Source organism: Lithobates pipiens, unplaced genomic scaffold (genome assembly GCF_037356315.1).
Source record: "Lithobates pipiens isolate NorthernLeopardFrog02 unplaced genomic scaffold, aLitPip1_a1.2 Scaffold_3, whole genome shotgun sequence".
Lineage (NCBI taxonomy): Eukaryota > Metazoa > Chordata > Amphibia > Anura > Ranidae > Lithobates > Lithobates pipiens.
Window position 1 is genome coordinate 85,510,648 of NW_027507790.1, and position 13,163 is coordinate 85,523,810.

At 41.6% G+C, this 13,163-nt stretch overlaps 1 protein-coding gene across 1 annotated transcript in view; it reads right to left on the reverse strand.

Moving 5' to 3' along the window:
• Nucleotides 1-13,163, reverse strand: part of ANAPC7 (anaphase promoting complex subunit 7) — a 107,831-nt gene that overhangs the window by 28,418 nt on the left and 66,250 nt on the right. Inside the window, exons 7-10 of the mRNA XM_077461993.1 lie at nt 11,331-11,448; nt 9,549-9,745; nt 5,086-5,310; nt 3,143-3,293 (exon numbers count right to left, since the gene is read on the reverse strand). Coding sequence (XP_077318119.1) covers nt 3,143-3,293; nt 5,086-5,310; nt 9,549-9,745; nt 11,331-11,448 — 691 coding nt within the window. The remainder of the gene's footprint in view (nt 1-3,142; nt 3,294-5,085; nt 5,311-9,548; nt 9,746-11,330; nt 11,449-13,163) is intronic.

Consider the following 13,163-nt stretch of genomic DNA (forward strand, 5'->3'; position numbering starts at 1 on the left):
CGCTCCAGTGTGAACCCAGCCTAATAAGCGATCGTTTTTCTGATCGCTGTATTAGTGTCACAGGTGACGCTAGTTAGGCAAGTAGGTATTTAGGTTCGCCGCAGCTTTTTATAGCGCCAGGGACCCCCATATACTACCGCATAAAGCCCCCTGATTGCCCCCTAGTTAACCCTTTCACCAGTGATCACCATATAACTGTTACAGGTGACGCTGGTTGGTTAGTTATTTTTTTATAGTTTCAGGGCACCCGCCATTTATTACCTAGTCTCACTAGTGTACCCCTAAATTTAGGGGTGTCTACTTTCCAAAATGGGGTCATTTGGGGGGGGTTTGTGCCATCTTGGCATTTTATGGCCTTCAAAACTGTAACGCCCTTAGAAAGCCTGAAGGCGGTGCTTGGTTTTCGGGGCCCCGTACGCGGCTAGGCTCCCAAAAAGTCCCACATATGTGGTATCCCCGTACTCAGGAGAAGCAGCAGAATTTATTTTGGGGTGTCATTTCACATATGCCCATGGCATGCGTGAGCAATATATCATTTAGTGACAACTTTGTGAAAAAAAAAAAAAAAAAAAAAAAGTTTGTAATTTTCCCGCAACTTGTGGCAAAATATAAAATATTCCATGGACTCAACATGCCTCTCAGCAAATAGCTTGGGGTGTCTACTTTCTAAAATGGGGTCATTTGTGGGGGTTTTGTGCCATCTTGGCATTTTATGGCCTTCAAAACTGTAATAGGTAGTGAGGAGTGAAGTCAAATATTTACGCCCTTAGAAAGCCTGAAGGCGGTGCTTGGTTTTCGGGGCCCCGTACGCGGCTAGGCTCCCAAAAAGTCCCACATATGTGGTATCCCCGTACTCAGGAGAAGCAGCAGAATTTATTTTGGGGTGTCATTTCACATATGCCCATGGCATGTGTGAGCAATATATCATTTAGTGACAACTTTGTGAGAAAAAAAAAAAAAAAAAAAAAAAGTTTGTAATTTTCCCGCAACTTGTGGCAAAATATAAAATATTCCATGAACTCAACATGCCTCTCAGCAAATAGCTTGGGGTGTCTACTTTCTAAAATGGGGTCATTTGTGGGGGTTTTGTGCCATCTTGGCATTTTATGGCCTTCAAAACTGTAATAGGTAGTGAGAAGTGAACTCAAAAATTTACGCCCTTAGAAAGCCTGAAGGCGGTGCTTGGTTTTCGGGGCCCCGTACGCGGCTAGGCTCCCAAAAAGTCCCACATATGTGGTATCCCCGTACTCAGGAGAAGCAGCAGAATTTATTTTGGGGTGTCATTTCACATACGCCCATAGCATGTGTGAGCAATATATCATTTAGTGACAACTTTGTGTAAAAAAAAAAAAAAAAATTTTTTTTTGTCATTATTCAATCGCTTGAGGCAAAAAAATAAAATATTCAATGGGCTCAACATGCCTCTTATCAATTTCCTTAGGGGGTCTACTTTCCAAAATGGGGTCATTTGGGGGGGTTTTGTACTGCCCTGCCATTTTAGCACCTCAAGAAATGAGATAGGCAGTCGTAAACTAAAAGCTGCGTAAATTCCAGAAAACGTACCTTAGTTTGTAGATGTGACAACTTTTGCGCAAACCAATAAATATACAATTATTGACTTTTTTTTTACCAAAGACATGTGGCTGAATACATTTTGGCCTAAATGTATGACTAAAATTGAGTTTATTGGATTTTTCTAATAACAAAAAGTAGAAAATATCATTTTTTTTCAAAATTTGCGGTCTTTTTACGTTTATATCGCAAAAAATAAAAATCGCAGAGGCAATCAAATACCATCAAAAGAAAGCTCTATTTGTGGGAAGAAAAGGACGCAAATTTTGTTTGGGTACAACATTGCATGACCGCGCAATTACCAGTTAAAGCAGCGCAGTGCCAAAGTGTAAAAAGACCTCTGGTCATTTACCAGCAAAATGGTCCGGTCTGAAAGTGGTTAAAGCCAGGAATCAGGTGACAGCTGGGTTTGAGTCTCTTCTCTGGTGGGTGACTATAAATAAAAATGCTGACTGGATTAATTATATATATATATATAATATAACCAACAACGATTTGTAAACTATACTAGGGATGCTGTGAAGGGCCTAGCAGAACAGTTGGCCCCCACATCTCTAATGGCCTGGCAGAACCGAATGGCTTTAGATATGGTCTTAGCTGAAAGAGGAGGGGTATGCAAAATGTTTGGTAGCATGTGTTGTACCTTTATCCCCAACAATACAGCTCCTGGAGGGACCGTGACCAGAGCCTTGGAAGGACTGACTGCGCTATCGAATGAATTGGCGGAAAACTCAGGTATTAATGATCCATTCACAACTTGGCTTGAAGGATGGTTCGGTAAATGGACTGGATTTATCACATCATGTTTGATCTCAATCGCTGTGGCTTTGGCCGTTTTGGTCACTTGCGGATGCTGCTGCATTCCCTGTATTCGAGGACTTTCACAAAAACTCATTGCAGTCTCAAGAACAATGTATCAAACCCTCTCTACCTCTGAGGAGACCTATGTGGACATTGAAGCTCAACTTAATGACATACAGTCCGAAAGTGTATAACACAGGGACTTTCATGGAAATGTGTGGAGATAAAATAGTCACACAAAGAGGAGGGAATGTTAGAAAAGTTTTAAATGTTTATTGTGTGACTATTAGAAAAACAATAATCCTGAGACTGATTTGTTAAAAAGCTTACTTCTGAGCACATTATTGTATTAACTCATTGTATTGTTTTGTCCTAATTAACTCCATAGTAAGTAGGATGATTAGATTTAACTAAATATGATAGCCTAAGAATGTACAGGAAAACATAGCTAAAAGAATAAAGGTACTAGTTCGTACCATGACAACTTAATTTATGTTTCCTCAGCCAATAGAAGCATAGAGATGTTATTCTTATGGGTTATGTGAAGGCGGGACACAGTTTTTTGGCAGACATTTTTCTTCAGCTTTCGTGTTGTAAGCATGTCTCTCTGTTGTGGGCCACATCAGAAATAAATTTTCCTGCTTCTCAAGAACACCTGAAGTTTTTACTGATCACAAGGGAAGTTCCTAACAGGAACTTATCCTTTCAATACACAAGTCTCTCAAGAAACTTGACAGCTGATACACAATTATTTAGCATTGATCAATACCTCAAAGCGATGCTGTACTGATCCATGGCCTCCTGAAATTCATTCACAGCGACGAGAAAGTCACCCAACATCCGATGCAAGACACAGTCACTTTGATTTGCAAGGGTACTTCGCAGCAGAGCTATGCCCTCCTCATACTTCTGTTCTCGACCTGCAGGTAAAGAGTCAATAATCTGTTTCAGTGCTGATCAAAGAATCATTAATACAGTTGTACTACCTATATAATAAATCACTGGGATCGGGTGGTTTGCACCCGAGGGTAATTGGGGAACTCCGTCAAGTAATTGCCAGACCATTGTTCCCAATTTTTACTGACAGTCTACTGACTGGAATGGTACCAGCTGATTGGAGAAAAGCCAATGTAGCACCAATATTTAAAAAAAGGGTCAAAATACATCCCTGGGAATAACAGACCAGTAAGCCCAACATCAATATCATGTAAGCTCTTGGAGGGGATAAGGGGCTATATACAAGATTTTAGTAATGAAAACGGTATCATTAGCAGTAATCAGCACGAATTCATGAAGAATCGTTTTTGCCGAACCAATCTATTAACCGTCTATGAGAAGGTGAACTGCCATCTAGATAAAGGAAGGCCCATAGACGTGGTGTATCTGGATTTTGCAAAAGCATTTGACACGGTTCCCCATAAACAGTTACTGTACAAAGTAAGGTCCGTTGGCATGGACCATAGGGTGAGTACATGGCTTGAAAACTGGCTACAAGAGCGAGTTCAGAGGGTGGTGATAAATGGGGAGTACTCAGAATGGTCAGGGGTGGGTAGTGGAGTCCCCCAATGTTCTGTGCTGGGACCAATCCTATTTAATTTGTTCATAAACGACCTAGAGGATGGGATAAACAGTTCAATCTCTGTTGTTGCGGACGATACTAAGCTAAGCAGGACAATAACTTCTCTGCAGGATGTGGAAACCTTGCAAGAAGGTCTGAACAAATTAAAGAGGTGGGCAACTACATGGCAAATGAGGTTTAATGTAGAAAAATGGAAAATAATGCATTTGGGTGGCATAAAAATTAATGCAATCTACTCACTAGGGGGTGAACCTCTGGGGAAATCTAGGATGGAAAAGGACCTGGGGGTCCCAGAAGATGATAGGCTCAGCAATGGCATGCAATGCCAAGCTGCTGCTAACACAGCAAACAGAATATTGGCATGCATTAAAAAGGGGATTAACTCCAGGGATGAAGCAATAATTCTCCTACTCTACAAGACTTTGGTTCAGCCTCACCTGGAGTATGCTGACCAGTTCTGGGCACCAGTCCTCAGGAAGGATGTACGGGAAATGGAGCGAGTACAAAAAGCAACAAAGCTAATAAAGGATCTCTCTGGAGAAGAGTCGCTTGAGAGGGGATATGATTTCAATTTACAAATACCATACTGGTGACCCCACAATGCGGATGAAACGTTTTCGCATAAGGGAGTTTAATATAATATGTGACAACACACTAAAATAAGAAAAGAGGTTTAAGTTTAAACTGTGTAGAGGGTTCTTTACTGTAAGAACTGCAAGGATGTCAGGCGGCGGTCTCAACGGGGGGGGGGGGGGGGGGGGGGGGGGGGGGGGTTGGGGGCATATTAGATAAGCACCTGAATGGCCGCAACATACAAGGATATACAATGTAATACTGACATATAATCACACACATAGGTTGGACTTGGACTTGTGTCTTTTTTCAACCTCCCCTACTATATAATAACCTCATCCATGGTAGGTTATGAATATAAACGCAGAGGTTCCAAAACAAGGAATTTTACAACAAAATGTTACTGTGAGCTGATTTACACCACAGGGCTGCACCAAGGCATATGTATTGACTAAAATAACATTTCACCCCCATATCAATACGCTGGACACAATCCAGCATGGTGTCCGAGGTGATCAAACATTCTGCTCATGATTAGGAATGGAGAAAGAATGGCTTACTAAGCAGCTCTGCTTTTTTCACCACAGCCTTGATATAATCCGGCCTTTGTAAGAGAGCTTTGTCCAGGAGGGTTTTGGCCTTTTCCTGAGTTACCGGATCTTCCAAACATACTGTTGCCAGCAGAGTCAGTGTCTGGGCATTTGCTCCTAAGGTCTTATAGACATTGTTGGCCATGACCATAGCTTCCCGCACACTGTTGGATGCCAGATAACATTCAATGAGACCTGTGAAAGAAAAGAGAAAAAAAAAAAAAAAAAAAGAAGATGCGTTTACAAAAAGAGAACATTCATGCAGATGGATTTGGGCAGACGTGCCAGGTGCTGGTATTAGAGTCCATGCTTCGGAGAACTTGAACAAATTATACAGTACTACTCAATGAGGCACGAAAGAAGTGTGCAGCCATTACTAAGCAATCACAGTGCACTTTCTGTGCATACAGAACAGTGAAGGCATCGAAGGTCCCCAAGCACAGTCATACACCCAGACAATACTGTCAACCAATACTGATGTTATACAGGTTCTGTGGATAATTACATTCACTCACTTTAATCAGCCAGAGAATCTATGTAACTACTGGCGCATATGAATTAAAGGGACGATCTGGCAAGCTTTCAATAAGAGCAGCGATCGTCTCAGTCTAATGGCTCCCACTCAGAACTCTTAAACTACCTGAGCCAGCGACATCTGCGAATAAAGAACTAAACCGTCATCATCAGATTACGTTAGCAAATATTAATGTTCAGTAAACATAACTAAAAGGCACAGAACCAAATATTCTTCTGACAAAGGTGATGAGGAATATCATACTATACAACAGGTTTCCTGTTATAGTAATGAGCTTGGCAGACTGCCTCCAGCTGGAAATTTGAAACATCTGAGCTGAGAAGGGAGGGGAAACGCACCCTCAAACCACTTCTACTCCCCTTTACCATGCTCCCTGCTGCTACACTTCACAGCAGCTGCCATCAAATATGGATATGAGGGTTGGAGGGTATGGATGATGGATATGCATTCTTTCTTAATGCAGTGCATGGGACTGATCAAAGAATGACAGGGCATTTAGCTCTATTTTCAAATACAGGATTCCTGGGCTAATTAGCCTGTCTTCCCTATGGAATCCACCATTTGTCTGAATCTATAAAAGTTCAGCAAATCATTGGGAAGGGAAAAATGTAGAAATTCTTCAGATCAGAAGAATAGGATTTTGCATTAAAGTTAAATATACACACTGCAAAACACACCAAATTCAGGGCAGTTGTGCTAAATCAAACAGGTTAAAAAGGTTAGTTCACCCCCTTTTTTTTCTGAAAAGGTGATGAGCTATCCGTGCCCACGCAGCCGGTGTAGCGGTCTGGGTGTTTGAAATCCCAGCTCTTCTTCCCTTTCTGTCTGTAGGGCTTCTGGGCCAGATCAGAGCGATTTTGATTGGTTAGCGCAAGCACATGGCTACTTTGACCAATTGGAATCCCTCTGATCCATTCTGGAAGCCCTACAGAAAAAAGGGGAAGAAGAGTAGGGTTTCAAATTCAGACTGCTTTACTGGCTGCGTGGGCACCGACACCTAACCACTCACAGAAGTAAGTGCAGCAAGGACCAAGACTGGGGCGGGTGGGGGCATGGTGTGTTAGTTCACCTTTTCATTCTTTGGTGAAAAGGTCGACATAGACGGTAAAATATAATAATTACAGAAAAGTATAATTTCACCATTGCGGTGCAACCAGATCCTGCAAGACAAAAAACAAAATCTTCAAGTTTGTTTCTGTACTCTGTACCTAATTTTTCCTGCATACACCCACACACTGCCTTGACAAGACAATCCTGTAATGTCTGATAAAGACATTAGAGCTAGACCAGGTGGAAAATCTGCTCATTGGTGGCACCAGACCTCTCAGCTCAGGAAGTTTAAAGAGAGGGTGGATTGCGCTATAATCTTGACTAGAAACTGCAGGTCTTTTAGGGCAAAGTCTAGATTTAAAGTGACTGAGCACATTTTACAAAAAGCACTGCAACCATGATCAAGTCATTGTAGGTGCTCTTCACAGTCCCCTGCAGACTCTTCCCCAGCCCAAGGTCCATGCAGACTTACAAAGCTACCATTATGCCGCTGCAGGAAGTAAAAAGTGGACTACAAGTGTGGCAATTTCACTACATTTATGCTCCATTGAACTCTAGCTCTATTTATCTCTGCTGCACTAGCAGTAAACTGGCTCTGTCTTTCAGATGAAGTATTAGAGGCAGGCTTCCCATTTCTGGAACCTTTGAACACTATGAACAGAGCTGTGGACCATCTAATTACTCTGGATGATTCTATGTACTACAAGATGCATCTTTTTACATCTAACAAAGCAAACACCTCTTACTTCTTGTTGCCTGTGCACCAGTAGAGGAAGCTCCAGATTGATAGACTTTTAAAATGGTCGAAGGCCCTGGCAATTCTCTTCCTTCATTTAAGAAGGGTGTTCACCACGATTTCTAACAAAATCTTTGGCTAACAGTGAGCTGCTTTCATTCATAGAAGCTGTAGAACCTGGCAGCATGAATCCTGAAATAGGTTCTATGATAAGAAGTTGTACAGATGAATGATGCATGGATGTGCGCTCCTCCATTCATAAATCTTGTTTCATTCACAGAAGCTGAAGTATGGCTTCTATGAACGAAGCAGCTGGGCAGAAAGAGCAGTCATAGTCGGGCAATCTTGAAGACAGGTTGGAACCTCCCTCACAGTTCTTTTAACCCCCACCACTCCAAAAGACTACTGTGACAGGTGAGAAAGGGGAGGTGGCATGGACTGAGGAGGATTTCACCTAACAGAGAATGCATCACCACAAGGGACAAATCCTACTGTCTTGTAAGTTATGTGCCTTGTGCTGATTTTTCGTTTTTTAATTTTGGATGCACTTAGGGTTTAATAATGATATTCTTTATAGACTAGACCTATATTAAGTGCCTCTCAAGCCTCTTGTACCGACTTAGGAGGTGGCAACCTCTTGGATTGGTTCTGTGGCATAGATTGCCATTAGCAACTTGAGGTCTTTATCCTCCGCACAAGCAGAGTGCCCTTTACTCTAGTTGGGTCATCAGATTCCTCTCCTTCAGATTCGGAGTCTGAAGTAGAATAAATTAGAGCCTTACGCACTGTCACTAAAGCTTTAAACACTTGTTTGCATGGCTGCGTTGGTGTGGGCTGCAAAGGTTGCCTAAAATCATCTAACACTAATCCAAATGACTGAAAAAAATCAAAGACATATCCTTTTTTAAAGATGCTCTATGAAATCCTTAAAGTGGTTGTAAACTCTCACTTATACCCAGTGAAGTGACTGACACACAGAGATGAAACAAATTCTCCTATGTAAAGGCCAGAATTTTCAAAGCTTGATAGTTCAGAAAAAGGGGGCAGAGAGCTAAAATTACACTGTGCAGAGCTCAGTGAGAGCTCCGATAACTGATTGGAGGGACACACCCCCTTTACACAGCACACAGGAACAGAGCCGAGGCTGTTAAATCAGCTGGAGATCCTTACGACAAATTTTTTCTCTTGTCAGAAGTGATTAATGCCGATAGCAACAAGGCAGAAGACAGAAAAGACACTTATGCTCCATACACACGATCAGAAATTCTGCCAGCAAAAGTCGGATGTGAGCTTTTCGACCGCGTGTATGCTCCATCGGACTTTTGCTGGCAGAATTCCAGCCAGCAAAAGATCGAGAGCAGGTTCTCTATTTTCCGGTCGGAAAAAGTTGCTATCCAAAAAAGTGTTCGTCTGTATGCAATTCGGAAGCACAAAAACTCACGCAAACTCGGAAACAATTTGACGCGTGCTCGGAAGCATTGAACTTCATTTTCTCGGCTCGTCGTAGTGTTGTACGTCACTGGGTTCTTGACGGTCGAAAGTTCAGAGAACTTGTGTGACCATGTGTATGCAAGGCAAGCTTGAGCGGAATTCCATCGGTAAAACCATCCAAGTTTTTTCTAACGGAATTTCTGATAGTGTGTATGGGGCATAAGTGCTCTTAATTGAGACAAGTACAAGAGGGATATGCTTTGTTCATATTTCAGGTGTGAGCTTTATAACCACTTAATAAAAAGGATAGATTTCACTGTATATGCATTTGCAACACAATCATTTGCTCTAGAGAGAATGATAGTTTGTTGACATACATCAAAACAAATCTTGATAGAAAGGATGCCAGCTACCAACTGCCAATGGGTACTTTGTATACCCGATTGTAATCTATGCTAGAGAATAATTCAGCAAGTTTCCAGTATGGAATAACACCTGTAGCATGTCCATCTCTTTAAAAAGTATGCAGTCTGACCATTTTTGAAGCTTGCCTGGGAGTTCAGAAAAAGGGGGCAGAATGCTGAAATTACACTGAACATTATGTGTGGTACCTTCATGTTTCAGAAATTGTATTTGAGGCCTTCTACGCCTCAAAAATGACAAACAATGCTCTACACACACCTTCACAGCAGTCCAAACGACAGGGAGCCAGTCTGATTGCTTCTCGGAAATGAATGATCGCCTCTTGCACTCTGCCCATATTCCTCAGTGCTGCCCCCTTCAGTAACAGAGCCTGAACACTGTTACTGTTCAGCTGTATTGCTTTTGCACCCAAATACAAGGCCCTGGAGTGTCGCTTAGTGTAAAAGCTGTGACACCTAAAATAAAAGGAAGGAAGATAGACAAAGGAAAGACAGTAATCATAACTGATCAGAACTGGGCTAGCATTAAAATGAGCCTCCAGGCAATGTACAAAATAAAAAAGCAGCTCGAGATACAATAGTTCTTTTCAATCTGAAGCCATCCCCAGCAGTTGTGCTTTGTACCAGTAGAATACACAATAGGACACCTTCACAATGAGCAGGGCCAGGGGTAAAGCGCCGCTATTTTTAGCGGTGTTTTTGCAGTGCTTTTTGCCCGCTAGCGTGGCACTTTTAATCCCCACTAAGGGGTGAAAAAGGGTTAAAAGCACCACTGCATCGGCGCTGCCCATTGATTTCAATGAACAGGGGTGCTTTAGGAGTGGTGTATGCATACTCCTACAGCGATTCGAAGATGCTGCTTGCAGGACTTGCCAGTGCACCGCTCCAGTGTGAAAGCACTCAGGCTTTCACATTGGAGTGAAAGAAGAGGCGCTTTACAGGCACTATTTTTAGCGCTATAGCGTCTCAGTGTGAAAGGGGTCTTATGGTCAAAATGTAACTCAATGTTCTGACAAGCGGTGAAAAACAGTTCTAATGCAATTCCACTGCCCTTTCCCCACAGGACTCAAAGCACAAACTGCATATATCGTTGACGAAGACACACTTCTCAAGGTTTGGTAGAACATAGGATAACAGTATTCGTTTTGTCATACACAATAATCTGCTGTTCCCCAACTCCTTCAGCTAAGGCAGCCTAGGTCAGGCGGTCTCTGGCTATCATACATTATTATAGAACAGGTCATTATCACTCAATAGTAGGAGAAGGAGGATTAAAAAAAGCCTCCCAATGTGCATAGATGATCACAATTACAAATGGTACACGTTTTTTTTTTTTTTAAATACATTTACATGCAACAGTTTACATCCCATGTATGCCTAAGAAACATTTATTTTTTTATTTTTAGAAGTTTTCTTTTTTTATTTCGAAAGCCTTTTTTTATTGGGGGACATAGTAGGGTAAAACATGGTGTAGAACATTGAAACATTGAAGGTTTGAGTGCTTAATACACACACACAAAAAAAAAAAATTCCATAGCGACTGCCAGCTCCAACCTAGCCTTCTTCACTATGGAGTGGGCAGTCACCGACAGAAAGAAGCGGATTAAAGAGGAATTTTTATTTTTTATTTTTAAATAACAGCTGAGGGGACATTTTCTAAAATCATAGGCGTATGGTCAAAACACTGAGGCGCTATGTATATCCTTGCATTGTGGTAATGCGCAGGAAAACGTGTTGCACCGCAATGTGCGATACACACTGATGTCGTTCAATTGACTGGCACACAAATTGCTCTTGCGTTGTAGTGCACCACAATGCTCACGTGTGAACCATTTACTTTACTTCAAGGATCCTTTGTATATAATCACCTGGAAATGCACAATCACCACATGGTTAAGAATACTCAGAAAAAAACAGCAATTTGAAGCGCTGTATTTTAATCTACAGGTTTCATGTAATACCAGGAAATTTCAGAGCCTCAAGCAGAGCGGTTGCGTCCTAACAATGCTTATCTGGACCACAGAATGCACATTGTACTTACCCGGACACCACCCATGGCTCTGCATGCTGATCAGATATGTTGAATAATCGGCAGCCAAGATTCTCCACATCCTCCAGTCGCCCTTCTCGAGCTAGCAGATAACCATAAATATCCATTCCTGGGAACAAAGAGGGAACCAAGACTTATTTATAGCTTTTAAATGCAAAAGATTTTAAAAATGTGTATCCTATAAAAATGCCTAGATGTAAAAGCCCAAGTTTGTGATGCATTTCATACCTGCAGCAATTTGTTTTACATTACCCCTGTAATTCAGAAGGAAAACTCAATATACCATAACTACTCAGAATCCAGACAGCATCAAATTGGGTTAGGGTGGCGTGTATGCAATATATTGCAGCTCATCAGTTTTCACTTTTGAAAACATTTTTCAGCAAGTACAGAAAATAACGGTTGATATTGCCAGAAACATTCTGTACTTTTTATATTTCATATGAACTGCAAAAAAACGACCAATCCTATTAGTAATAACGTTTTTTTTTTTTTTATATTAACCACTTTCAGACCGGACCAATTTGCTGGTCAAAGACCAGACCACTTTTTGCGATTCGGCACTGCGTCGCTTTAACTAACAATTGCGCGGTCGTGTGACGTGGCTCCCAAACAAAATTAACGTCCTTTTTTTCCCACAAATAGAGCTTTCTTTGGGTGGTATTTGATCACCCCTGCGGTTTTTATTTTTTGCGCTATAAACAAAAATAGAGCGATAATTTTGAAAAAAACGCATTATTTTTTACTTTTTGTAATAATAAATATCCCCCAAAAATATATTAAAAAAACATTATTTTCCCTCAGTTTAGGCCGATATGTATTCTTCTACATATTTTTGGTAAAAAAAAAATCGCAATAAGCGATTATTGATTGGTTTGCGCAAAAGTTATAGCGTTTACAAAATAGGGATAGTTTTATAGCATTTTTATTAATAATTTTTTATTATTTTTTTTTTTACTACCAATGGCGGCGATCTGCGATTTTTATTGTGAGTGCGACATTGTGGGGGACCCATCGGACATTTTTGGGACCATTGTCATTTTTACAGTAATCACTGCAATATAAATGCAGTGATTCCTGTGTAAATGACACTGGCAGAGAAAGGGTTAACCAGTGGGTGGCAGTGTAGGGGTTAAGTGTTCCTAGGGGTGTGTTACTAACTGTGGGGGGGTTGGGCTTTCATTTAGTGTACACTGATCTCTGCTCCAATCACATGGAGCAGAGATCAGCGTCACTAGTTGCTAGGCAGAATGGAAAAATGTTGTTTATACAGCATTTCCTCCATTCGGCCGCTCCGTGAGACAATCGCGGGGATGCCCGCGGCGATCGAGTCCGCGGGTCCCGCGACCGGACTCACGGGGGTCCCGACCAGCCCGGGAGCGCGCCGCCGGCGGCTCGCTCCCGATGGCACGGCGGCAACGAATATTGGACGTACATGTACGCCAATATGCCTGCCCGTGCCATTCTGTCGACGTACATCGTCGTGCGCTGGTCGGGAAGTGGTTAAACTGTGTATTAGCAGTGAGTGTGTTAGGGAATTAATCTCCTATGTCATAAGTAAATGGTTCTCAGATGGCCAGATTACCAACAAATTGGACTGAGATGGACTGGCACAGTACAGAAGTTAAAAATGAAATAAAAAAGGAACAAAAAATAAATAAAAAACACAAACGCACACCTATTTTACCTAATGTCAAAAGGGAGCAGCCTATTCATAAAATTACAATCCAATAAAACAAACCAATTAAGTAGACTTAAAAAAAAAGGCAAAAAACTTTTTTTGGTCATTTTAGACTAAAGGGCGGGTTATAAGCCCTGACATTT